The sequence below is a fragment of the Pyrus communis genome, chromosome 9, assembly GCF_963583255.1.
Source record: "Pyrus communis chromosome 9, drPyrComm1.1, whole genome shotgun sequence".
In the NCBI taxonomy this organism is placed as follows: domain Eukaryota; kingdom Viridiplantae; phylum Streptophyta; class Magnoliopsida; order Rosales; family Rosaceae; genus Pyrus; species Pyrus communis.
The window spans coordinates 5,614,318-5,641,704 of record NC_084811.1 but is presented as its reverse complement, the minus strand read 5'-3'; the positions used below and the strand labels follow the sequence as shown (position 1 = coordinate 5,641,704).

The 27,387-nt window shown below is 37.3% G+C and overlaps 3 protein-coding genes across 7 annotated transcripts; 2 read left to right on the top strand and 1 right to left on the bottom strand.

The window, feature by feature from the left end:
• Positions 1-630: 630 nt before the first annotated feature.
• LOC137744123 (importin subunit beta-1-like) lies at positions 631-4,559 on the top strand. The gene is made up of 3 exons (XM_068483987.1): positions 631-894; positions 1,822-4,227; positions 4,361-4,559. Exons 2-3 carry the CDS (start codon positions 1,829-1,831, stop codon positions 4,557-4,559), a joined length of 2,598 nt encoding a protein of 865 aa, XP_068340088.1. The 5' UTR covers positions 631-894; positions 1,822-1,828.
• A 364-nt stretch (positions 4,560-4,923) lies between these two features.
• Positions 4,924-7,111, bottom strand: LOC137744125 (lectin-domain containing receptor kinase VI.3-like). The gene has a single exon (XM_068483988.1). The coding sequence runs from the start codon at positions 6,960-6,962 to the stop codon at positions 4,938-4,940; it is 2,025 nt and encodes a 674-aa protein (XP_068340089.1). The 5' UTR covers positions 6,963-7,111; the 3' UTR covers positions 4,924-4,937.
• Positions 7,112-19,693: 12,582 nt separating this feature from the next.
• LOC137745102 (TATA-box-binding protein 2-like) lies at positions 19,694-24,694 on the top strand. 5 transcript variants are annotated; one of them, XM_068484978.1, is made up of 10 exons: positions 19,694-19,831; positions 19,917-19,999; positions 20,572-20,659; positions 21,000-21,071; positions 21,967-22,017; positions 22,402-22,446; positions 22,563-22,655; positions 23,888-24,031; positions 24,132-24,211; positions 24,382-24,694. In XM_068484978.1, the coding sequence occupies exons 2-9, from the start codon at positions 19,920-19,922 to the stop codon at positions 24,207-24,209; spliced, it is 651 nt and encodes a 216-aa protein (XP_068341079.1). In that variant the 5' UTR covers positions 19,694-19,831; positions 19,917-19,919; the 3' UTR covers positions 24,210-24,211; positions 24,382-24,694. The 5 variants fall into 5 exon arrangements, with proteins under 5 accessions (XP_068341079.1, XP_068341081.1, XP_068341082.1 ...); XM_068484980.1 differs by having other exon boundaries at positions 24,392-24,521; XM_068484981.1 differs by having other exon boundaries at positions 24,395-24,475.
• Positions 24,695-27,387: the final 2,693 nt, after the last annotated feature.

Genomic DNA, 27,387 nt, shown 5'->3' with positions numbered 1-27,387 from the left:
GGCGGAGGCTTGTGTTTCGAGAACGGTGTGCAGGTTTTCTTCCCTTGGCGGATGAAGCATAAGCTCTGTGGAGTGAAAAGCCCTGTCAATGAACAAGCTCAGTGCAGTGTAAAAGACGAGAAATAGATCATAAGCTTCGTACTACTTGATGTAGTGTATAGCTATAACTTTTTTTTATGGTATTAGTCTGGTCAGCCCACGTGTGAATCCCAACGATCGTGTTTCATGTTATCCTATACTTCTTGTGCAATGTATTTTACCTTAAGTTCACACACTCACGTTTGTCCCACGCACCTCTTTAAGACTATCGAATTACCAAATACCAGTGCACTTTTTACTGTTAATGAATTTTCAAAATATACAAAGCAGGTTTTTTAAGGTCATTAAATCGTCAACGTTGCATTGACGCTAGTGCATTGTTTATTTTCAGTAGAATTTCAAAGTTACATGTATGTCCATTGACGGTAACCCAAACAACCCGTACGATTTTTTTATTGAGATCCTAAAATACAATGGTAGTTTTGGTAATTTGCTGAACTGAATCATATCACAACCACTCACACGTGGGAGACTTCAAATACTAGGGTTTTCAAAGGCAGTTGACCCGGGTAGCTCGGGCAGGCACAAGACCCCTGCCCAGGTGATCCTTCTTCTCTCCCTCCCGCTTCTTCCACCCATTCGAAATATACAACCATTTGTATAAATCGCCGATTAGTTCATCTTCCTCCGCACTCTCTCTCCTCCCTCTCTCTCTCTTCTCTGTGTGCTTTGCCTTCTCACGGCGCAAACGTACAGAGAAGCGGAAGTCGTCCTCGCTTCTCGCTCTACTTGTTCGTGGAGTGGGGTTTTAGAGCGAGCTCGCCGCTGCTGCTACTCAATCGGCTACCGTACGTGGTAATTCTCGTTCTTCTAATCTCAGTCTGTGGACTTCGGTTTACGTTTGTGGTGATAGATCTGCTGATTTTGTTTATTTCTGCTCGATTTGGTCCCCTGGGTTTTGAAATTGGTTCTAGTATTTGTGATATCTGAAATGCGATTAGGGTTTTGAAATTGGTCATGTTGTTGTTTCGCGCAATGTGTCTGTGCTCTAGTGATTTAACGAGTTTTTTAGTAGATTTATTAATTTAGAGAGCTGCCAGACTCTACCCATCGTTTACTTTCACCCACCTCAAACTCCCATCCACCATAAAAGGTTGAAGTATTGAAATGCTATTTTCCCACCCAGTGTTATTCTTAAAATAGCGTCTAATATGCTATTTTCCACCGGCTACGATTCCTGGAAAATTGAAATGCATTTCCTCAACAACGAAGTCTCCTCAGATGATAGTCTACCAGCAAATGAATGATGCTCGAAATGTATGATTATGCACTCCAGTAATTACCATTAATATCCAATCATCGTTAATTGCTAGCTTCTTACCTTTTAATTGGAAAAAGACATCCACACTTTTTTGCTCCATAATTCTTTCCATCTTTATCCTTTATGTCTTTTTTTGCGAATTCAACTTACATTTTGCCCATTCCTTTCACAACCCAATGTAAATCTAGGGCTTCTGTTACTTTTTTGCGCCCAAATTAGTATTATTATATATCCTTTAAGGTCCTTATCTGTCATTTCACAAATAGGCAAACTTGTAATTGAGAATTTTATCAAAAAGTGGGTGGAGAAATAAGGCATTGGAGTGGGAATAACGTCTCTCTTAATTTATTACATATATAGTCTGCTACATATTGTATAGCCTTAAGAAATTATCGGTTTTAAGTAAACAATTTTTTCCTGTTTATATATTCTTTTTTAGCTTCTCTCTTCTTTTGTAGTAGGAACGAAATGGCTGTGGAGATTACTCAGTTTCTATTGGCAGCTCAATCAGCCGATGCAAGGGTTCGTACTGAAGCAGAGGCTAATATTAGGCAATTCCAAGAGCAAAACCTTCCTGCTTTTCTTCTGTCATTGTCCGTTGAGCTTGCAAACAATGAGAAACCTACTGAATCCCGTACGTTGGCTGGTCTTGTGCTTAAGAATTTATTAGATGCCAAAGATGCTGGTACAAAAGAACTTCTTACTCGACAATGGATTGCTATTGATATTTCTATTGTATCCCAAATTAAGGACTTGCTCTTAAGGACACTTGGGTCATCTGTCCCGGAAGCAAGACACACATCTGCCCAAGTTATTGCAAAAATTGCATCTATTGATATTCCCAGGAAACAATGGCCTGACCTAATCGGGTCTTTGCTCAACAATATGACTCAGCGAGATAGTGCAGCTGGTTTGAAGCAGTCAACCTTGGAAGCACTTGGTTATGTATGTGAGGAGATATCTCATCAAGATCTTGAGCAAGGCGAGGTGAACAATGTTCTTACTGCTGTAGTCCAGGGAATGAACCTTGCTGAAAATAGCCCTGAAGTTCGTCTGGCTGCAACAAGGGCTTTATTTAATGCCCTGGAGTTTGCACAAACCAACTTTGACACTCAGATGGAAAGGGATTTCATCATGAAGATGGTCTGCGAGACGGCCTTGTCTAAGGAGGTTCAAATTAGGCAGACTGCTTTTGAGTGTCTCGCTTCAATTGCTTCTAGATATTATGAGGTGCTTGGGCCTTACATGCAGGCTTTCTTTGAGCTTACATCAAATGCTGTAAAAGGGGATGAAGAGACGGTTGCCCTTCAAGCAATTGAGTTTTGGAGCTCCATTTGTGATGAAGAAATAGAGCTTCAAGAATTTGAGATCTCTGACACTGGGGACTCTCATTCAAAATTTATAGAAAAAGCTTTGTCATCTTTAGTTCCAATGTTGCTAGAAACTTTGCTGAAACAGGAAGAAAATCAAGACCAAGATGACAACATTTGGAATGTTGCGATGGCTGGTGGGACGTGCCTACAACTTGTTTCAAGGACTGTTGGAGATGCCATTCTGCCCCTTGTGATGCCATTTGTGGAGGCTAACATAGTGAAGCCAGATTGGCACTGTCGTGAGGCAGCTACATTTGCATTTGGCTCAGTGCTTGAAGGCCCAAGCACAGAGAAGCTATCTGTTCTGGTCCATTCAGGTTTGGATTTTATGCTTAGGTTAATGAAAGATGAAAATAACCATGTCAAAGACACTACTGCCTGGACTCTTAGTCGTATATTCGAGTTTTTGCACGGTCCTGATGGTACTGTGATTTCTTCTGCTAACCTTCCAAAGGTGGTGGAAATATTGGTGGAAGGCACTAAGGATGCCCCAAATGTTGCAGAGAAGGTTTGTTGGGCCATCTATCACCTTTCTCAGGGGTATGAGGAAACCTGCTCCTCTCTCTTTACTCCGTATGTCCCGGGCATCATTGAATGTCTTATTTCCACTGCTAGTCGTACAGATGGTGATGATTCTAGATTGAGGTCTTCTGCTTACGAATCTTTGAATGCGGTTGTGAGGTGTTCTAATATTAAAGAAACATCACAAATTATAGCACAACTGCTTGTTGTTATTATGAATAAGTTGGGCCAGACTTTAGAACTTTCGATTGCATCGTCAGATGACCAGGAAAAGCAAGGAGACTTGCAAGCTTCTTTTTGTGGTGTTCTACAGGTTATTATTCAGAAGCTTACCAGTGATGATGAGAGTAAGCGTTTTATATTGGAAGCAGCTGATCAGATAATGCTTCTGTTCCTTAGAGTGTTTGCCTGTCGTAGTTCTACAGTACATGAGGAAGCAATGCTTGCTATTGGTGCACTGGCTTATGCAACTGGGCCTGGGTTTGAAAAGTACCTTCCTGAATTGTACAAGTATTTGGAGATGGGGTTGCAGAATTTTGGGGAGTTTCAAGTATGTGCTATCACAGTTGGGGTGGTTGGTGACATTTTCCGTGCATTGGATGAGAAGGCATTACCGTACTGTGACGGGATTATGAGTACCCTGATGAAGGACTTGTCAAGTGAAGCGCTCCACCGGTCTGTCAAGCCTCCCATATTCTCTGTCTTTGGCGACATAGGTCTTGCAATTGGAGAACATTTCGAGAAGTATGTCCCTTATGCAGTGCAGATGATGCAGGGAGCTTCGGAGATTTGTGCTCAGATGGACACTAGTGATGAGGAGTTAATGGAATATGGAAACCAGCTAAAATGTAGCATCTTTGAAGCTTATTCTGGTATACTTCAGGGCTTTAAGGATTCAAAGCCTGAGGTCATGTTGCCATATGCCCAACATCTCCTGCAGTTTATTGAATTGGTTTTAAGGGACGTAAACAGGTATTGTCTCTCTCTCTCTCTCTCTCTCTCTCTCTAATATATTTGTGTGTGTGTGTTCTGACCCGAAATGTCTGGTCTTTCTGGTTTATAATCTGATTTGTTCGTATTCAATGTCCTTGTTCATTTTTTATAGGGATGCCAATGTCACAAAAGCTGCAGTTTCTGCGCTGGGTGACCTTGTTGATGTGCTTGGCCTAACCATCAAGCCACTGTTTGGGGATTTTGCATTCTTTGAGGGAATTTTGCAAGAGTGTCTTCAAACCGATGACGAAAGTCTAAGTGAAACAACAGCTTGGGCTTATGCCATTATGAGGCGCATTATGAATCAATGAGAAGTGACTGGTTCATTTGTGAGTAATTGATAATTTCTGTCTAATAGCGGTATTCGTTGAGGTCTAAAGATAGGCGTCATGGAAGTTAGAAACTTGTTTTTGTCGATTTTGCATTACGGACACGTCTCTGTACTTTTCGGTTTTTGGCTCTTTGAACATCCTCACTTTATTGAGGCTACAGTTAAGGTGTCCTTTCTTTTGTTTTGGATTTGGTTGCATGTTGAGCCAATAGTTTTCATCAAATCCAATGTTTAATAAACTTAAAAGAGAGTTGCGATAATCTTTGTAATATGTATCTCTGTATGAAACAAGTGTTACCATGTTGATTCGGAAATAAATAAATGAAAATAATTTACGTCGAAAAGTACATTATCGCTACTATCTGCCGGCGTTCATGGAACTGCAGGACATCTCACCTATGGACGATGAAGGGTACGATGTGATCGTATCACCCGAAAGGACATTCATAAATCTCGAGTTCATTTCACTGACCCGCCTGGAGTCAACAAGGTTCCAGTTTTCGACTTCAGGAAGCTGCTCATCCTCGTTGAGATATCGAACCACTTGTCTCATGGTAGGCCTAGCTTCTGGTTTGTAGTGAGTGCAAAGCAAACCTAGTTCCAGCACCAACTTCATCTCTTTAACAACGAAATTAGAATCCAAATTTGGATCAACTGTATCCAGTATGCGACCCATTACATGATTCTCCATAACCCAATCTGCCAATATGAACTCGCCTGAGCCGATAGGTCTCTGTCCACAAGCCACTTCAAGGAGCAGAACTCCATATGCAAACACATCAGAGCGTGTGGATGCCTTCCCTGTGCGAGCCAATTCTGGTGCAATGTACCCAATTGTGCCAACCACACCTGTAGTGTGTGATATTTCTCCGTGATCATACAGCCTAGCAAGGCCGAAGTCGCTTAGCCTCGGGTTCATGTCTGTATCTATTAAGACATTACCCGACTTCACGTCGCGATGAATCACCACTTGCTCCCATTCCTCATGCAGGTACAAAAGCCCTGATGCAACGCCTTTGAGGATGTTGAATCTTTGTGCCCAGCTCAACACAAAGTTGTCTTCGGACCCAAAAATGAGCGAGTCTAAGCTTCCATATGGGATGTAGTCGTAGACTATAAGGAGGTTCTTCTTCTTCTTGCACCAGCCTTGGAGATGGACCAAGTTCTTGTGCCTCAACTTTCCCAAGCTCTCAATTTCTGAGGCGAAGGCCCTCATTCCTTGGATAGAATTTCGGGTTATCTTCTTAACCGCGATTTCACATCCACTAGAAGGTAAGACACCCTTGTAAACTTCACCACAACCGCCGGCTCCAACTACAGCGGAGGCCTTGAAACCCTTTGTTGCTGCATAAAGATCCTTGTACTTGAACCTGTGAGGACAATCCAGCTCCCAATCCTCAAGACTCTCAAACTCATCATGCCGTCCTTTGTACAAGGTGAAGAACAACAAAACTACCAATAACATGGATACCACAACCGCTAAGGCGATTATAAGAGCCTTGATTTCTGGTTTGTAAGAGGATGAGCCTTTCTCTTTTGCCGGTTTACGAAGTTGAGAAATATTGATCGGTCTCGGTGCTCCGTCCACTGCGAAACTCCACGCTATTATGTAATGAGAGCTTGCTTGTTCTCCGGTGGATGCAGAGAAGCCGGCGTACATAGTCTCTTGAAGAGTAGTAGATAAATTGATAGTTTCTGACAATAGCGGTTTCTCGGGTTTCTCCACGTGTATGGGAGATATTGTGACATTCAGCTTTTGAGCTTCGCCATCATAGTCTATCCAAGCTTGGATGAGATCACCGCTCTCCAAGTTTACTTCTTCTTTGTGTGCTCCTTTGACAAAGTACGCAGCCGGTTCAGATGCTTCAGAGTACACACTGTTGATGTTTATACCAACATGGTTTCCTGCAGTGTTGGAGTTCTCTTTAAATCCGTTCACCGTGTCGAATTCCACAGAAAAGATGTGGTTGGAGGGATTACCGTCAGTTGTGGAGTTGAAAATCCCAAGGAAATGCCCGGGTTCCCCCCCGGGGAATTTTGGAGAGGGAGAGAGTGTGAAGGCTAGGCCAAAGCCTCCGGGGCCGGAACTTGGGGAGACTATTGCAAAAACAAATTGTGTGCTGAAGGAAGAAGCATTAGGGTACGAAGAAGAAGAGTTTTTATCAAATAAGTTTATATGTTTGGGATAGAATGCATGGCCTTTAATATTATGTGATGTGTTCGTGAGCTTGAGCATGCCGGAGGGCTTGATTATAGTCGCCCCCTCGCAGATCAGGTCATTTGCATCGGTTCCATTGAATCCGTTGAACAAAAACTCAACTCCCCAAGCCGGAGAAAACATGGGAAACAAGAAGAGGAAACCTAAAGGAATTGCTAAAGCCATTAGGGTTTTCGGAATTGCAGAAGCAAGTCCTAGACCTTAACGTAGCTTGAGAAGAAGGTGAAGGACTTAGAAATGGTCGAAGTTTAGAGCATATGCATGTAGAGAAACACCCTCCCGAATCCCAATACAAGGAGTCCCGTTTAATTGTGTGCGTGGACGTATAAATGGTGTGGTTCTCGTGTGTGTGTGGACGTACAGATGGTGTGGTTCTCAATACGGACAAAAGAATAGTAAGCAAGATAAGAAGGAACTACATGGAAGGTACTGACCAATTGATCAAAGGCAATTGGCAAATAATTGCCACCATTGACGTGCTCAGCCCTTTAGCAATTGACCTCCTTATGTTGCGGAAGAAAAGTACTTGAGTTCTAATCAACTTATTGAGTGGCTACAGATCTTTGGCAGTCTACTTTTTGGCGTAACAAAGATAGTCGGGGTATCCAAAGAAACTTAAAAATGAAACATGTGTGTCCAAAAAAGTTGGATGTCTCATACGCAAGGATGGAACTAAAAACTTTCTTTAGAAATGGAGATATTAACATGGTTATACTTAGAGAAAAAAAATTCAAGATAGTAGAATTTCTTCTATAGTTTTGTTGTTTTTCTTTTTCTTCTCAAATTTCATTCAGCCAACTTGTAAACATTTTTTTTTTTTTAAATTATAGCTTGTTGTGCATATTATTTTAAATTACAACTAATCAGTTAAAGTTAAATATCAAAAATTCGTTTTTTTTCCTCTCTACACACTACTTTAATGGAGGCCGCAGACTCCTCTCCTCCGCCAGTCTCCCATTTCTAATTATATCGAAGTCAATACTACGCGTGAGTGATGATCTTAGGCAACACAAGGCAGCCGGCCACGAGGATTGAATTGTGTGAATAACACACACTGGAATGTTTGAAAGCGGCGTTGAAATTTATTGCCTACAAGACTCTAGACTTTATAGTAGTACATACTAAGCATCCTCATTTGTCACACCATAATATGAAAGATGGTCAAAGTACACGCTAAAAGTCTTTCTTATTTAGTAAAGTTTTTCTTATTTAGTGTCACAAACCCTAACTCCAAAAAAATAAATTAGAAAATAATAAAATTCTATTTTATTATTTAGTAAAGCTTCCCTGATTTAGAGGACTTATTTGCATTCTTTAGAAGCTACTCTGACATTTTGAACCTATGACATGACGTCATGTGTTTTATTTTTAAGTTCTCGCATAATATTACATGATTGATTTGAAACACTTATACATTAACATTCATGTTTCATGCAAGTCCTTCCTGTAGAATTAGTGAGCTAGCAAAGTGCTGCATCAATTTGACAAGAAAATTAGCTAAATAATATATAATTATAACTTAATTTGAGCAATGCCATGCATTGTGAATGGTTGATGTTCTTTTCACTGTTCATATGCGAAAAAAAAATGAAAGAAAAAAGCAAAGTTTGAAAATAAATAAAAGAGGTGATCTTTTATGAGAATTCTTTATAAGTAAATAAGTTATGTGCCCACTAAACTAAATAATTATTTTGAATAGATACGATATTATATATATTGAGTAGTGAAAAAGTGAATTAAACTTCACAATGACTACCATAATAATTTTGTTCGAATTCGCTTTTCATAAGAATCAAATCTAAGATTTCTCACCAGTGGTAGAGCCATGATTGCTTCTCATCTATCTTCTGGTCATCATCTTAGCCATTACATAATCAAGGGGTCTGAGTCGATTTCAACTTGATGGACTTACTACCAATTTTTGCTCTAAGAGGTTGTATTTCTCCTTCTCATGTTCTTTATGCGGATGATTTATTCATCTTTTGATCTTCACGTTAAAAGTTAAGTTTTATTCTTTTTTCGAAGAGTTTGTGTGGTGTCAAACCAATTGAGTATGAGAGTTGCGCTACCCTGAAGAATTTGAATTGGAAATGCAATTTAATTTAACAAATTAACAACTCTAGAAGAGGAGACACTTACGCATGTTTGTGAAATGATTATGACATACTCATAATTTCTTGGGCACTAAGCTTCATTAACCATATTTGCACTCTAGTCTAGTGCATCATCTCTCAAAATAGGATGTGATCAATTTACATATCATATTGACCACGTTTTCGATTTTTGCATAAACAATTAATTTCTTGTACTATTTGCAGTAAAGATGAGATATCGTGTCTGGAATATAAACATTATATACATGAGTAAAATAAAATACGAGTCACGTTACCTATTTTTTATGGTCGAAATGAATCATTTGACCTTGACATTATTTGTATTTCCCAATCGCTATAAGATATTTGGGGATTCGACCAAAAAGATATTAAGCATGTTTACTTATAAATAATATGAATTTGAATGATTTTGAATCTTGAGTTTCATATGTTTGTTAAAATATAAAAAAGAAAATGACAAAAGACTGTTTACTATTCTCATGTTTCGTGGTTTTCAACATTTAGTACATCAAGTTTTTTTAGTCTTAGAGTCATACCTAAAATATAAATTTTGGGACAGTCTCATACATCCGTTAGTCAAACTATTAAGTCTCCCGTTAACTATGACGTAGCACCCATATGGACAATGACTGAACACCACGTGTCATTAAAAATATTTAAAAAATTAATTAAAAAAATAAAAAAAATAAAACCAAATCCCCACCCATGCCCAGTCACCCGTCTTCCACCTCCTTTCCTTCTTCCCTTTGCAACACCCTCTTCGGCTCCCCCTTTTCTCTCCCATATTTTTATCCCCCCTTCTCCACAACCACCACCTCCTCCACCATTCCTCTCCTAACCACACCCCTTATTCCTCCTCCTTATCCTGCACCTCGTACGCAAATTCCATTTCCCCAAATCCAATTGATTTTACAACCACCCAATTTCCCAAATTTTCAAATTGAATCAGAAAAATAAATAAATAAATAATTTTTTTGAGCTGCTTTAATGGCGTTGTCGGAAAACATGGCGAGCATGATGGCGTTGGCTTTCCTTCCCTCAACCCCCAACCCTCTCCCTCCCTCAACCCCCGACCCACTCAATTTAAAAAAATAAAAATAAAAGTTTCTGGGCACCCTACATCCCTTCTTTTCCCTGAATCCATGGCGACAGCTGCACTGCAAGCTGAGGAAGTTCCAGACCGTCGCGGTCCGCGGCGTTGAACGATTGCTCCAGTTCAGGTCATGGTGATGAAGACGAAGGATGAAACGACGTCGCACTCTGAAATCGTACGGCTCAGATCTGGTCATGGTGATGAAGACGAAGAACGAAACGATGTCGCCGTTCTTCACGACGCTGTCGGAGTACATCGAGAGCTCAAAGAAGAGCCAGGATTTCGAGATCCTGTTGGGTCGGTTGGCATTGGTGGTTTTCGCAGCGACGGTGTTGGTGGTCCCGTGGAGGTGGGGAGAATGAGGGAGGGGGTCAGTAGGGGTGGGTGCAGAGGAGGGGAATGGGTGGGTGTGCGGGGAAGAGAAGGGAATGAGAATGAGGGAGAAGGAGGGAGGGGGAAAGATGGATGTGCAGAGGTTGGGTAGGTGCAGAGAAGAGAAGGGAGGAGGGTCGGGGTGGGGAAGACAATAGCGTTCTGGGTTTTTTTTTTTTTTAATAATTAATTAATTAATTAAATATTTTTAATGACATGTGACGTCCAGTCATTGTAGTCATTGTCCAGCGTCATGGGCGTCACGTTATCACTTAACGGGAGAATTAACAGTTTGACCCAAAATTAACACTTTAGATATGACTCTGGGATGAAAAAAAGTTCATGTACTAAATATTGAAACCACGAAATTTCAGAATAGTAAACAGAGTTTAACACAAAAGAAAAAAAAAATCATTTCACCTTTTTAACTTACTTATGCATTTATTTATGGTCAAATTTTTTTCATGATCCTTGTGATGACACGTCACTTTCGATGTGACCTTCGTGATGAAAAAGTTTTTTATTAAACCCTCGTGGTGGGCCTTGTTAGCAATTCAGGTCCAAATTCAAATTTCTGTTAAGTCTTCCGTTAAATAAACACACGTGACTATCACATAAAGGGTCAAATTCGTTATTTCAATCCAAATTACATCTTATTCAATGGACATCTAGTATAAGTTAGGGTTTAACTGAAATTAGATTTTACAAAAAACAAAGCTTGAACGGGAAGACTGAAACTAAACCTGTAAAACCACGTCAATGGCTAGGAGAAGAGGTGAAGGTGCAGTCGCGTCTAATTTCTTAGGTATGATTTAATTTCGTTTAGAAATCCTAATACTTCTAATATACCATTGTTTTTTATTTCAATGCCAACACGTCTTTGATCATGAGTTAGAGTTTTAGTCTTACTTGAATTTTCATTCTTGTATCAATTTGTATCAGTTTGACCACAAGTGGCTACGGTAGTGGCTGGGAGCCTGAGATGAGATACGGGAATTGCTGGGTTTTTTTTTATCTTTACGAGTTTCTTTTATTTGTAATTTTATTTTAATTCAATCATGCTTTTGTCTTTTTATTTTCCAAAATAAATAAAATTAATTTTAACAGATCCACATGTGATATTCACATGATTTTATTTAATGGAAGACTAATGAAACTTTAGATTTAGACCTCAATTGCTAACATGACTCACCATAGGAGTTTAATTAATAATTGGTTCACCACAAGGGTCACATTGAAAGTGACAAATCACCACAGGAACTACAAAAAAAAAAAAAACAAACAAAAAAAAAACAAAAAAAGACCTTTATTTATAGATAAGAAATCGAAAAAGTGTAAATTTTTTCTTACATAATCAAATACTTAAAAATCAGATATTAGTCCATTAGATCATCAAGGAGACAAGCTTGTTGATTTTACATCTCCTACTTTTACTCTCGGTGGTTCTTTTATTTTCTCGTTTTTGTTAAGTAAGCGTGTCCTTATTTTCTCGTTTTTGGGGAACAAGCTGTCACTTCTCGCATGTTGGTTTAGGCCCACTTTTTGATTTATTGAGTAATGTGACCCATGCTCTTTACTTCTTCATGTTCTTTTTAAGACTAAATGGTACACGAAGAAAGGACATCACTAATCAAAGATGGAAAAAGAGTTCAAATAATAATAGTATAAAACAATGATTGTGTGAATCATCATAGTTGTCGATGTGTTCTTCTATAATGTTATTTGACTAGAGCTTATGCAAACTCACGGCAACGTGAGCGTTCAAAAAAGTAATGGCTTGGTTACCCACGTTGTATTGTTTCAAAATCCTAATGAATGGCCAATATGTGTAGCAAAAAAAAAATTACAACTAATCAGTTAAAGTTAAATATCAGTTAAAGAAACGAATAAGTTTTTGAAAAACAAGGCTTGAGACTAAATGAGCATAAATTCGTTAAAATCTTTTAATTTTTAATTTTTTTTATTTAAATTTACTCGTGTTAGTCGGTTTCACAATGAATAGATTCAACTACACAAATGAGGAGATTATCTCATTCTCAAATATTCCAATAAAATTCTTACACTCCAATATGCAATAATGTATTTACATAATCAACATTATCATAATACCCATATCGTCGACAATGATAATACTAATGAGAGTTTTAATGAAAAGGGTTTAGACCAAGACTATTTTAATCAAAAACCACCCAATAGTTTTCTTTAACCAAAAGCACCTCAAAATTAACCATAAGGACATAGGCCTCCAATTCTACATCGGCTGGATTACAGAGCCCAACATGAACAAAAATAAGTTTCCAAAATTACCCCAACATAAAGAAAACTTAGAGCATCTCCAAATGAGACGTCAAAATTGTTACGTAGGCATACAACAGTAAAAAAATGGCAGCAAACTCTCTCCAACTGAGCCTTCAATTTCTTAGGTGGCACTGAGTCATTTGAAGGCAAAACCTTTTGTTGTCAAATTTGACCGCAGATGTCAAATTTATTAAATGATATTTTAATAGATTAATATAATATATAATAAATGCTGTGTTTTTTTTTTTTTAATATTTGATTGGTTACCTTAATCATTAGACTTCACAAAAAAGATAAAAAGTTTATTAAATAACATTATTATTTAACATATCGGGTGGATCAAAATATTGTACAAAATGTCAAATTGCCACATAAGTTATCTGTGACATCCCACATCGCCCAGGGGAGTGATCCTTATATGTATATTCCCATCCCTACCTAGCACGAGGCCTTTTGGGAGCTCACTAGCTTCGAGTTCCATAGGAACTCTTAAGTTAAGCGAGAAGGGGGCTAGAGCAATCCCATGATGGGTGACCCACTGGGAAGTTGCTCGTGAGTTCCCAAAAACAAAACCGTGAGGGAATGGTACGCCCAAAGCGGACAATATCGTGCTACGGTGGTGGAGCGGGCCCGGAAAGTGGTCCGGCCCGGGCCGAGATGTGACATTTGGTATCAGAGCCTAACTCTGGTCGCGTGTGTGCCGACGAGGACGTCGGGCCCCTAAGGGGGGTGGATTGTGACATCCCACATTGCCCAGGGGAGTGATCCTTATATGTATATTCCCATCCCTACCTAGCACGAGGCCTTTTGGGAGCTCACTGGCTTCGAGTTCCGTAGGAACTCCGAAGTTAAGCGAGAAGGGGGCTAGAGCAATCCCATGATGGGTGACCCACTGGGAAGTTGCTCGTGAGTTCCCAAAAACAAAACCGTGAGGGAATGGTAAGCCCAAAGCGGACAATATCGTGCTACGGTGGTGGAGCGGGGCCGGGAAGTGGTCCCACCCGGGCCGGGATGTGACACTATCAACTATCATTTTGATGTTTAAAATTTAACATCTCATTTAGAGATGCTGTTAGACTTTAGTGTACATTCTTTAAAGAGTGGGATCCCCATTTTAGCCACAAAATGAGGATGATGCGCTCAACCATTGATGAGATCGTGCGGCTGGATTTAATGTGCCTTTTTTTTTTTTTTTTTCTTTCTTTCAACTAGAGAAAGAAAGGCTGAAGAACAAGGAGGCGCAAGTTTGAAACCTTTCGTTTTTTGGGTCTTTCTTTCTTCATTCTTGGTGCATTTATCAATCGGTCTTTGAATTTCCTTGTCCAAATTAGATTCAAATTTGGAGAATAACCAGACTTTGAGAAGAAAAAAAATCCTAAATTATTGAATCCAATCTTCAAAACTAGAATTAAAAAGAAACGAACAGGAAAAGAGATGTGCAATTGAATCAAGGAGGAGGACACAAATTAAATCCATTTTCCATGGAACTAGAAAAAACAAAAAATCCCAATTCCTTGCACCTATTTTTCCATAAAACTAGAAAGAAAAATAAATCTCTACCCATGATAGACCACCACCTAAATACCATCACCTTCTCCAATTACAAAATTTGAAAAAGAAAAAGAAAAAAGAAAAAGCAGACGAAAAAGAAAGGGAAAAGACACTTCAACTATGGCTTTCAAACTTTCATTTTTGATATCTCATCATCCATTGCCTTCAACCTTTCATTTCTGAGAGAGTTGTCAGTGAATATTGGAAGTTAATTTAATTAATTAGCACTATTATTAATTTTTGAAGTGTGAACATAAAAACAACTACTAATCATCTTGGAATCCGCAATGAAACTCGGGGCGTGCTTCAAATTTGGAAATGGTAGGAATAACTTGCAATATAATTTTGCGCTAGTTTTAGAAATAATCTGGGTTATTTTGGTTCAATTTTAAAAATAATGTGGGTTACTTTGTTGTATTTCTAAAAATAGTGTTTATTTTGTTTCCTTTCAGAAATAGTGTGTGCTATTTTGATGTATTCCAAGAATAGTGTTTAGTTTGTTCTCTTCCAAAAAATAGTGTGAGTTATTTTAGTTCAGTTTCAAAAGTAGTGTGGGGTATTTTGGTTCAGTTTCAGAAATAATGTGGGTTATTTTGTTCTAGTTCCATAAATATTATGTGTTATTTTGATTTAGTTTCATAAATAGTGTGTGTTATTTTTATGTAGTTCCAGAAATAGTATTGGTTATTTTTGTTCAGTTCCATAATTAGTGTGGATTATTTTGCTATAGTTTTAGACATAGTGTGAGTTATTTTGCAATAGCTCCAGAAATAGTGTGAGACATATTGGTTCAATTTTAGAAATAGTGTGGGTTATTTTGCAGTAGTTCCAGAAATAGTGTGAGTCATATTAGTTCAATTTCAGAAATAGTGTGGTTATTTTACTATAGTTTCAGAAATAATGTTCAGTTTGTTCCAATCTAGAAATAGTGTGAGTTATTTTGGTTCAGTTCCAGAAATAGTGTGGGTTATTTTGCTGTAGTTTCAGAAATAATATGGGTTATTTTGTAGTAGTTCCAAAAATAGTGTGAGTTATTTTAGTTTAGTTTTGAGAAGTTCCATAAATAATACAAGATTATGTCCACCAAATCACAAACAAGAATATGTAATCACACTTCTAGACTCATGTTCAACAAATACTTTATAAATATTCAATTTTATGTATTTCTATTTTTTAATTTTGTATTGGAGCAAAGACATGAGAACCCCATTGAAATGGTGACTTCTCTTCGTGAGAACTGACTCGGGATGTTCCTATCTAAATTTATTATCGAGTAGGTTTGTGTTGGGCTCTTGCTTTTAGTCCCCTTTTTCAAACAAAAAAAATGGTGACTTCTCTCCTGCTCACTCTCTCAACCTCTGTGTGCCAAAATCTAAGTAAAATGCTTAATTAAATGCTACATTTTAAAATAAGAACTGCTAAACAGACTCATCATCCAAGTAAGTCTCATGAAAATCGTTATACACGCCCTCTATCTTGATGATATAAGCAAAACAAGCCCACCACAAAACAAATAAATAAAGGTATAATAAAATAAGTGCAGCAATTATGCTTCCTTCACCTTCTCAACCATATTTTCCCTTTTTTTTCACATCTCTGGTTGCAAACCATATCAACCCCACACCGCATCACCATTAAAATCACCATGAACTACCAAAATTAAACCTTGGATCCCAAAACTTGAAATTAAACTGGCAGGAATCACACCCAGACTCTCAATTTGTTAAAGCGGACTAGTGGAATGAACTGTAAAATTTTAAATAAATGACCTGGATCTATGGGTTCGCCTACTTTGGACTTGAAGATTTGGAGAGAATTTCAATTCCAAAAAATAAGCTACTCCTGCCAATTCCATGCGATGTAGGTTCGACAACTCCAAACCCTATATTTGAATTGCTCCAAAACAAGCCACGTCTAAGGGGGGGGGGGGGGGTTGTATTCAATTGGGAATTTGAAAGATTTTAATGGATTTATAAATCCATGGATTTTTACGGAGTTTAACTGATTTGTAGAGATTCTATGTAAAATTTTGATTCAATTCCCTCGAAATCTCATGGGAAGAAGTGAGATTTGTGGATGCTTAAAATACACTATAATATCTCTCCAATTCCCTTTAATTCCTCAACTTTTCCAAATTCTCTAAATTCTAATTCTAATTGAATACACCTGGAATGTTATAAACTTCTTTAAAATTCTAATTGAATACACCTACATTTTTAAGGATTTTAATAAACTATCTTAAAATTCTAATTGAATACACATTGAATTTCAGAGAATCACTTAAAATCCTAATTGAATACTCCTAAATTCTTTAAAAAAAATTAAAATCTCTCAAAATCTCAATTGAATACACTGTCCTAAATAATAGAGCATTCAATTAATACTTCTCCTTGTAGGGTGCTTATAAGCCCCTTCATGGTAATTGAAGATAATGATGAAACCCTAGCTTTCCACGTCAAACTTAACAAGACTAGTGAATCATTCTAATAGAATACAATGGGATAAACCTTAACACTCGAGTGTTTGAAGCTCTGGGTAAGGACGTTGTAAATAAATGTAAGAGTTTGCCACTTGTTGCGCTTAGGTAGTCTTATGCACTATGCGAAAACAATAAGTGAACGGAAAGCTATTTTGAATAGTAAATATGGGAACTGGAAGAGGTTGAGCAACAAGTTTTCCAACCTTTATTGCTAAGTTATCATGAGTTCATTGTGGAGCCAAAAATAATTAAGAGGCGACACGTGGATTTTTGGGTAAAAATGACAAAATAACCTTCGAGGCACACCATAATTCTTACGCATGAGCAGTGGGCAATTATCATTCAACCAACTCAAAAGTGCCCAAAATAGGTAACAATTCAAAACCTATTTCATCCATCCTCATCAAATCTTTTCCACAAGGTAGCCTCCAAAACATTCCTTTTAAATTATGTTAATTGGCTAATTAATTGATTTATTACCTAATTAATCTATTAATGGCCAATTAAACTACCAATTACACCCAAAGAACACACAAAAGGCCAGTCACCTTCTCTCCCAAGGGGGATGACCATGCCTTATATATTCTACCTCATTTTCTCTAAAAAGTTAGGTCTTCACTTTTGCTAAACACTCAAAATTCTCCAAACACTTTTCCCTCAAAATTCTAACTTTGGCATCGGAGGTTCTTCGGCCAAAGCCCCCCCACCCCATTAATCGTGGGTGCGTGAGGCTCGTAGCCTTGACCTAAGGTGTTATTTGTTTTGTAGGTGCAATTTTGTCAAAGAACAAGGAGAAAGAAATTTGCATCCACATCCATTACCTTGCCCCAGCAAACTGCAAACGTTGTCTGTTATATTGTCTTAGTTTCTAAAAAGATTATGTGATAGATAAAAACAATTTGGTTGAGTTGTGGATGTCACAAGATTATCTTACTACGGGAGTAAACAACTAAAAGAAAACAATAGGTACATGCATTTGGATAACTTAGTAATACGGTCTTTCTATCAAGATTTTTTGGTAGATGATGATGATAAATATAATAAGCTTCATAATGCTTGATATATTGTACTTGATTTTGTGCATTATATGTCCAAGAATGAATTTTTCCTTTTGGAATTTGAAGGATCTGAAAGCTATCGGATGATAAGGTTTGTCATTTGACCTTAGAGCATTTCCACCCGTTAGTGGAGAGAAGGGCAATTGGAGGGCAAGAGCAATAAAATTGCTTTTACTATTCACTCTAAACAGTAATTATCTATGTTCAAGTTCATCCGTTTGGAAGAAGAAAGAGCAAAGACAATTACTATCCATATATATATATATATATTATGTTTTGTGCCTTGTAATTATGTACTTAGTAAGTTTGATCTTTGAAAATAAATTCAGTATCTAGCTCCAATAATATAACTTTAAATACATATCAAAGTATAGCATTACGAACAAACATAATTGTGCTGTTATGTGGGTGGGCTGGGTTAGGCTGGACTGGCTGTCACATGGGTGCGACCCCCCACCTGTCATTGAAAGGGCACAAGCCCGTGTAATTGTTGCAAGGGCAATCAGCCCTTGCCGCAATTGCCTCTCCAATTTTGGACCGTGGAGGACCTTTTTTGGGTTGGAGGCAATTTGAGTCAATTGCAAAGGCAATAAAGTCGGTGGAGATGCTCTTAATGTTTGCCCTTGAGGGTCCATCCCATTTGATGTTTTCCAATATTGCAAAGATCTGAGTACCCTTGTCACTCTAAACTCAAAGGATTCTGTCATTAGCCTAGAGCTAGTTTTCAATTGTTCTCTATGTTCTCACTTGGAGAAACATTGAATGCCACCCACAACCAAATCCAAATTTAAGTTGTCCAGTAAAAGGAAGTTGTCAAGGGGCCGCGTTGTCTCCGAATTGGTTGGTGTCATTGCAGAACTTAACGAAGCTTTGCCTCCTTTGGGAAGATTGCCGTCTCTTGAATGGTTATAGAAATACTGCAAGCATTGTCATCCCCGAAATCATCATCATCATCATCATCGACACTTGTTTTATTCTCCAAACTGATGGGCTATATAACTGAAGGGATTCTCAAGTTTCGATCTGACGCTAATCCAACGCCCTAGGATACGAGCACTACCTGACTTCGTGAGCAGCGAGCACCACCACTAATCAGCTGAGCTTGTTGAAGTGAACAACTGAGATCATCCAGCTTCTCTCGATCTGCATTCTTTTACTATTTATGTGACGCTAAGTTTCACTGTAAATAAGGCTGAAATATTAGGAATCAAGTCAATTAGGAGGCTAATTAATTGATGCCAATTCTTTGTTTTCCTATTAGAAGTTGGTCAACATGCCATGTTAAAGTTTTAGAGAGACGGGCGAAAGGTCTAGCATTGATATTATTCCCAATTTGACCACATGTAGTTCAAGAGGTGTAAAGTTTTATCCTAAAGGGCATCAGTGTTATTAGAAATTCAGGAGTGCAACTATACACACACATATACATATATATATTTTTTTATTTTTTTATTTTTTTTTTCTCAATTTATTTGATGTGAAACTTGTATTCAACTTGCCATGAATATTAACTAGAATGAGACCACATACTACGTATGCAGGTAGTTATTACAAAGAATGGTTTGAGAGAGAGATGATAATTAAAAGGATAGTGTTATTCACGTTATTCACACTCAATTTTACTTCTCACACATCCTTATTAATTTTGAGAACCTTTCGGCATACTCTGGTCAAATTTTGAATAAACATTCGGAGGGATTGGCCGATTGACAATTCAACTTGTTAATTTTACTTCTCACACATCCTTGTTAATTTTGAGAACCTTTCGGCATACTCTGGTCAAATTTTGAATAAACATTCGGAGGGATTGGCCGATTGACAATACAACTTTCGGCTTCTGTCACCGAAGACCATTTTTTATTTAATTAATTTACTAAAACGACACCGCCGTGTATATATATATGTTCCCAAATGAAAAACGGAAGCATGACTGGAAGTCCAAAACCCAAACAAAAACCCGCCATCGTTCACAATTTTCTTCCATAAAAAACCTATAAAACAAACCCTAATTTGAAAACTTCCGTCCCCAAATTCCAATTTCCCCGCCAAGGGACGTCGAAGAATTTGAGGTAGCAACCCAAGAAACCCTTAATAAGATTCGATTTTTCGTTTTCTGTATAATACATTTTGAACAATCGCCGGTCCAAAATACAGGGAATGGAAGAACAAGGTGGATCTGAAGATAACGAGCCTGTGGATCTTTCCATTCACCCCTCTGGCATTGTTCCCACTATTCAGTAACTCTCTCTCTCTGTCTCTCTCACTTGTTGTGTGATTTTTCTAATTCTGGATTCTGGGTATTTTTGGGAAGGAGGGGACTGAACCTAGGACCGCGGGTGCAGGGTAAATGCTCTTAACCATTTGAATGTTATTGGTTTCTTTGGTTTATGCTAGGAATATCCGTTTGTGGGTTTATGGGGGTTACAGGGTTCTGGTTTCCTAAAGGGAAAGGTGGATTTAAAATTCTATTGTATACTGATTCGTTTATATATCTCTAGGATGTTGTTTTTGGGTTCTTGAAGGGATTGAAATTCTTTTGATTTTTCTGGTTGAAGTCGAATTTAGGGTAGAAATGAATTAGATGGCCGTCAATGAAAGATTTCATGTGATAGTGATCTCTGTTATTTATTTATTGCGGGCCAGTTCGGTAGTGAATCCACCAAGTTTGGTATTCATTAGTTCATGATATGCATTTTTTAATCTTGATTTCTTTTCTTTTTCTTTTATAGTGATTGAATTATTTACAAGCTGGAGTATTTTGTGCTTAATAAGTAGTTTAATAATCCTTCTGTTCTGGTTGTGTTTGTAGTAATATTGTATCTACGGCTTTTTTGGGTTGCAAGCTTGATCTCAAGCAAATTGTGTTGCAAGCTCGGAATGCAGAGTACAATCCCAAGGTATGCAAGAGTATGTATAATTAATTTCAGTAGTGTATTGACTGTTAACTGGTGCTAGGTCACTCTTCCGAAATATGTTATACTGGGTTCTTTAGGAAGTAGTGGTTGGATGTGATGCTAGTGTCGATTGACTGATACTACTGTCGGTTGACTGATACCTTAATTAAAGGCTGCCTACTTTAGCTGAGTTGAGAATTAAGTGATTCCAAGTATCTTATAAAATTGGTGGAATCTTGGTTGGGTTTCTCTCCCTCTTCACCTTCTGAAACAAACACATGGATCTATCTCAGTGTGACTTCTAACTGAATCCTAACTTCTTAGTTATTGAATGGTACTGCAGCGTTTTGCCGCGGTCATTATGAGAATAACGGAACCAAAAACTACAGCTTTGATATTTGCCTCTGGAAATATGGTGAGCATGCTTTCAAATCTCTTTGCATCCTGTTCGGTTCCACCTTTGGTCGTAATTTCTTTGTTCTTAAATCCATACTACCATGTGAGATCTGATAGAACGATTTATCTTACGTGATATGTTTTTGCTTATCATACTCCAGTTGATTGTGCTATTATCTGTTGACATGGCTATGGATCTAGTTTATACATGATCATGAATTCGCAGATGTGTTTGTAATTGTATGATTTGTATCCCTTCATACATGAGCATGGCAATTGTCATGCTAGTCTTAGTAATGCATTTTGGCCTTCTCTCACTATAGTTTATTGTCTTTGTCGTGAAGTAATGATAAATGTTTAACTCAGAATATCCCCCAAAAGGGACCATTGTTTGGTTGCTTATTTTGATTATGAAATCTAAATCGGTGTGTATGTTTAATACCAGTTCTGGTCGTCTGAATTGCATTTGTTTTTGTTCGAGATGTACAGTATCTTGAATCTTAAATTGACAAATAATGATGCTCAGATTAACATGAGATTTTGGAGATGGAGCGATCCTTTTATGAGTTTCATTTCAAATGGCGTGTGTATGTGTTAGACTTGGAATTGAATTAGTTGTTACGTTCTGAAATTATGTATACGTTATCTTCTTTTATTGGAAGCCATGGACAGTTGTGCATTGTTGCCATAAACTCCTTTTTTTGCACCCAGCACTTCTGCAACCAAAACTGGGTTTTAAAAATTTACTCACGTCAAAACCTTGGTTGACTACTGCATTACATTCTCATGACCATTTGAACATGATAAAGCCCCCTCCCTTTTCCCTCCTGCCTTGTTTGTAATGTATTTGAGTTATGCACGCATCATACCATTTTTTCCTTTGGTTAAGAGATTTAATCTCTCTGGTACTTCAGGTATGCACAGGTGCGAAAAGTGAAGAGCAGTCAAAACTGGCAGCAAGGAAGGTAAATGTTGCATGCTTACAGATGTTACCATGATAATGAAACATAGTGCTATATATTTGGGGCATTTTATGTCTTTATGTGTTTTTAGGCATTTTAAGGCAGGAGTAGAGTGACTATGGACTTTTACCCTTGTTTTGGAGTGGCTTAAAAATTTTGGTATCGACCTTAAGTACCCTGAGTCAGTGACTGAAATCATTTGGCCTTTGTTAATGGTCACAATCACGAGTGGGTATGGTTTTGTAGTCAATGATTACACAGTTATTAGTCAATGATTATCCTTTACATAATTATTGTTTTATGTAATTAGATTAGTGAATCTTAATTAGGTTGCAAGGGCATACTGTGGAACTTCTTTCATCTGACTTGAATATTTTTGGTTCCCAGTATGCTCGAATCATCCAAAAACTTGGGTTTTCTGTTAAGTTTCAGGTATATATATATATATGTCTCTCACTCTCTCTGCCTCTCGTTTAAGGCCATTTGGAATAAGTCCTTTATATTACACTTTTGATTATTTCCTTAATACATGTTTTTGTGAAATTCAGAGATTCGAGATTAGAAATATTGTTGCATCCTGTGACGTTAAATTCCCAATAAGACTTGAGGGCCTTGCATACTCCCATGGTGCCTTTTCAAGTGTAAGTTGGAACTACCTGTCCCATATTTGTTTGTAATTGACATGATTTTTAAGCTTTTTCTGTTTTTGTTTATGTTTTCATAATTTTTCTCCATTGAGATTGATTTAAGTTTCGTTCATGATCTGGTGTCCATGTTGTTCTACTCTTGGGATGATCATCTTATTGTGTGGTTGGCTATTTAGGTGTTTATATTTTATGATCAAGGACATGATATTATTACCTTTGCATTTTGAAATTTTGCTTTTAGATGCTCGTAATTAATGAGTTCAACGTCTTTTGTGTGGGCATTAGCATTCTAGGTGCATTTTGATATATATTGAATCGGTGACCCAATTCATCTATAATGTTGTTAAGCAAACACTCCTTGTCAACCAGAATGTATAAAATGTCATTTATACTCTTTTCATTCTTGATAAGTGTGATTATAAATATAAAAATGAAGGATAATAGTAACAATTCACAACAATGGGATAAAAACTAGACGAGAATCTGTGTGCTGTAAATTGTTGGTAGGTAAAAGTGCAACTGTGCAACTGTGCAACAAGGACATTCAAGGATGAGAAGAGAAATTTACAAAACGGCTTAAAAACTAATGGAATCTTACCAGTAGGCGTCTAGGAATCACTTTTAGAGATCTTAGGCATCACACATCCAGCAAATGCTTACTGGACATTTCTGCTAGTTACTTCATGTCCCGAAATTAAGGTTTACAAGCCTATTTATAAATCTCTACCAGCGACTACGAAATCTAATTCATGACTCCCAGACCAACACAAGGACTACTTTATATATACCCAATACATGAATCCTATCAGACCAAAAAAAAAAAAAAAAAAAACACATGAATCCTAGAAACAATGCTTATTTTGAGCCAACATTATGATAGGACAGTGTATGTGCCCTATACATGAATCATAGGGGCCAAACAGAATTTTGCAGTAAGAAATTTGCACTAAATGCATAGGTCTAACAAGCTGAAAAATTGAGCGTGTTTCGGGGTTACAGTATTGCTTGGGTATGGGAGCATTTTTGAACTTCTGTAGGTGAGATTCTTTGTTTGGTGAAGAAAAAGAAGATTCACAATAAGTCCTTTTCCTTTGTTTCTAATTGATGTTTGAAAATTTTGTACTGGCTGGTATGCTCCGTAGTCCACTTAGTGGGATAAGCTTTTGTTGTTGTTGTTGTTGCTGGTATGCTCCGTAGTTGCTATTTCTTGTGTTATGTTGGTGCAGTATGAGCCAGAAATTTTCCCAGGGCTGATATATCGCATGAAGATGGAGCAGAAGGAACCACAGGAGTCGGAGGTGCCAAAGAAGAAGAAGAATGTTGTTCTTCTTATATTTGTGTCTGGGAAAATTGTTATTACCGGTGCAAAGGTGATTTGCTGTTTTTATTGTGCACCTCCTCTTGTTTCGGTTCTCCTGCATTTGCAGATAGACGTTTGTTGTTAATGTTATGTTTAATTTGATGTCTTAGGTGAGAGAGGACACGTATAAGGCGTTTGAGAACATGTACCCTGTCCTTACAGAGTTCAGGAAGGTCCAGCAACAGTAATGGTGCGCCTTCTTTACCTTCCTCACTCACAAACACCAAAAATATATAAAATAAGTAAAAATTGTGTTGCTTGATGAAATCTTAACTTTTGGATGTTTCTATAGCACCGTATTGCTAATTGCTTCCTCATATTTTCTTTCTTTTCTCTTTTCGTTCATACTGCATATGTAAGCTGTTTCCAGTAGACATGTCTCGCAACGTAGCTCCGGTGCTGTTGGTTGGCAATGTCTGCTGCAACATTTTTGCTCATCTCTGGTCAGTTGCTGAAAGGGTTAATGGTTCGATTTGGACCGGTTTCACCTGAAATCAAACCAAACCAATATTCGGCAATTTTGCGGATTTGGCGGTTTTGGCGTACGCGTTTAATTCTTAAATTTTTTTGGCAACTTAGCACAATTATAGTCATTACAAAGTTATATGATCTTTTTTTTCACATTGTTCAAATTAATTGTAATGTGAAATGAAACATAATAGTTTTATACTCGCATGTTTTTGCAATTTTCCTCTTGCCAACTTCCAAGCATATGAAGTTTACATTGGATCAACCATTCTAATTTCTGATTCCCTAATAATAATACCATCATCATCTTTCGGTTTCTCCGATAAATAATCTTCGATCTGTGTTGAGAAGCATGACACCATGTTTCCCTAACATGGAAGCCTTGTTTTAAAAACAATCCGACGCTCAAGTTAGTAAGGTGTTCAAGAAGATTGCAGTAGAATTTGGATTGACGTGGTTGATTGAAAAGGTAAGAGTAACAGACATGGTAATTACTCATTTCAATGCGCACATGTTAATTACAAATATGATATTTACAGTGAGTGAAAGGTCCGACGGCAACAAATTCTCGTAGTTCTGATCGAAAGAAGTTGAAGGATGATATCTGAATTAGAAAAAGACTGATAAATAATGAATAAAAGGGTGTATGCATGCTTGATATTTCATTTTTAGGTATTTAATGACGAATTTTAATATAGCATTTTTTTTTTTTTTTGCTTTACATGCGTTAGTAAATGCATGAGAAATCAGGGAATTAGAATAATGTCAATACTGATGTTTAAGTAAACGTAGATAATTTTATGATCATCTTATGTAAGTAAATGTGTCATCGGTGTGCTTGAAATTGAAAAATCAACCGAGTAATGTGGGCAAATATTCAATGATTTCATGCAATGTGTTCTAAAGAGCATGCTGTTCATCGCATTGACTTGTTCAACCATGTGTTCCTGCTGCTGATATATTTTAAGAACTAGTTAAAATATTAACCAAAAACTACAATACAAAACGTCACCCTTACAGAGACTTCCCATTTCATGTCTTTGATGATGGACCATTCTAAACTCTGATGGCATCCATCATCATATATAAGAATCTATCACACACCATCTTTATGGACAACATTCACACTTGATCGGATACATGAGGTAATAAGAAAATAAGATCAAATAATACTAACAAGCGCATAATTTGTTAGACGAAAACTTGACCTAGCCGTAATATTTTACTCAGCATCAGTTTTGTCTTTCTGCATTGCATTTTATGCTTCAAATCAATACTTGAGGATAATTGAAGCCTTTTGGATAGGGAAGGGTTTGACCAAGAACAGGTACTCTAAACTTGTTTTATCTATTGACTGATTAGATGGCTTGTTCTTTGATTGAATATCAGAGCTTAGTATCTTTTGATCAGCAAACATTATTTCCTGGCGTCATGATTTATCTCTTATCTACTTGAGGACAAGTGTGAAGATGAATATAATAATCTAGCAAGATAATGAGATAAACTAACATGTGAATTGATGCTTAATTTCATGCAATGTTCAAAACTTCTAATACACTGTTCAGCACATTTGACCAGTTGAACATGTATTGTTGCTTCTGGTATATTTTAAGAATTAATTTAAAATATCAAGCAAGTAATGCAATACAAACATCACCAGAGAGACTTCCCGTTTCATCACTTTGATAAAGACCATCACGTTTACTTTCGATCATGCATGCATTCTGAACTTCCCTGGCCGTCGATCGTATTAAAATATGATCCCACACACAGTTGTTATGGACAGCAACACTTGATCAACATGAGGCAATAAGAAAATAAGATCAAATAATAACGACAAGCTCAGAATTTGTTAGGTGAAAAGTTGACCCAACTTAATGAAAACCTAATATTTTACTGAGCATCAGTTTTGTCTTCTGCATTTGTTCCTTCAAATCAATACTTGAGGATAACTTAAGCCTTTGGGATAGGGAAGGCCATGACCAAGAACATGTACTCTATACTTGTTTTACTTGTTGACTGATTAGATGGCCCTTTTCTTTGATTGGATACCAGAGATTAGTTTCTTTTGAGCAGCAAACATTATTTCCAGGCATCAAGAAGCAATTTTTTATCTAATTGAGGACAAGTATGAAGATGCATATAATACTCCTCCCTCCATATTGCCACAATTATCCGATTTGCAGCATGTGGGAATGCTTTTGTTGCCTATGTGACAAGATACTTAATTATATTAACTAGCGTGTGAATTAGGAGATAGATTATCAATCTGCATGGATATAGCTGTGCTTAAAATATGATTTGGCGTATCTTTTTTTTTTTTTTTTTTTTTTTTTTTCTGTCAACTAATAGGATTATGAAATTTGGCTCTAAACCACCATGTCTTAATTAGTTCACGATAATTAATCATGATGCATGAAGAACATATAATTTCGCAATTACGTTGCAATGCTTATTGCTGTGCTGTTTGGACTGCTAGACTTCAAACCTAATTAGGTCATGAACCACGATGAACATGTAATAGGTTTTTGTCATGGATTATTGTATTCATCACACGGTTCAAATACAAAACTTCAAAAAATCAATTGGGAAATAGAGATCTTCAATAAATTAAAGTTCCATGCTTTAATTTAATGTATAATTAATTAAACACAATTTTGCAACGATATCTGAGGCCGTTTGCAAAGCATATACGTACCCTGTCAAGCATGCAGTACAAAATATACGTCAACATCTTGGTGGATTTTCTTAAACTTAATTAGTCCATGAAGAAGATAACGAGAGGGGTTACAAAACTAATGAATGTATATCATGTTATCGAGAGATTAATTCATACAATAATGATCCGAATACGAAGATCCCTTTTTTTGTGGCCTCCAAAGCAGGAAAAATCCATGA

Excerpts from the sequence above, each read along its gene's own strand:
- LOC137745102 (XM_068484978.1), top strand. The coding sequence starts at position 19,920 with ATGGAAGAACAAGGTGGATCTGAAGATAACGAGCCTGTGGATCTTTCC. Across the intron at positions 20,000-20,571 it reads GGCATTGTTCCCACTATTCA|TAATATTGTATCTACGGCTT; the intron begins GTAACTCTCTCT and ends TTGTGTTTGTAG. Across the intron at positions 20,660-20,999 it reads ATGCAGAGTACAATCCCAAG|CGTTTTGCCGCGGTCATTAT; the intron begins GTATGCAAGAGT and ends ATGGTACTGCAG.
- LOC137744125 (XM_068483988.1), bottom strand. The coding sequence starts at position 6,962 with ATGGCTTTAGCAATTCCTTTAGGTTTCCTCTTCTTGTTTCCCATGTTT.
- LOC137744123 (XM_068483987.1), top strand. The coding sequence starts at position 1,829 with ATGGCTGTGGAGATTACTCAGTTTCTATTGGCAGCTCAATCAGCCGAT. Across the intron at positions 4,228-4,360 it reads GTTTTAAGGGACGTAAACAG|GGATGCCAATGTCACAAAAG; the intron begins GTATTGTCTCTC and ends CATTTTTTATAG.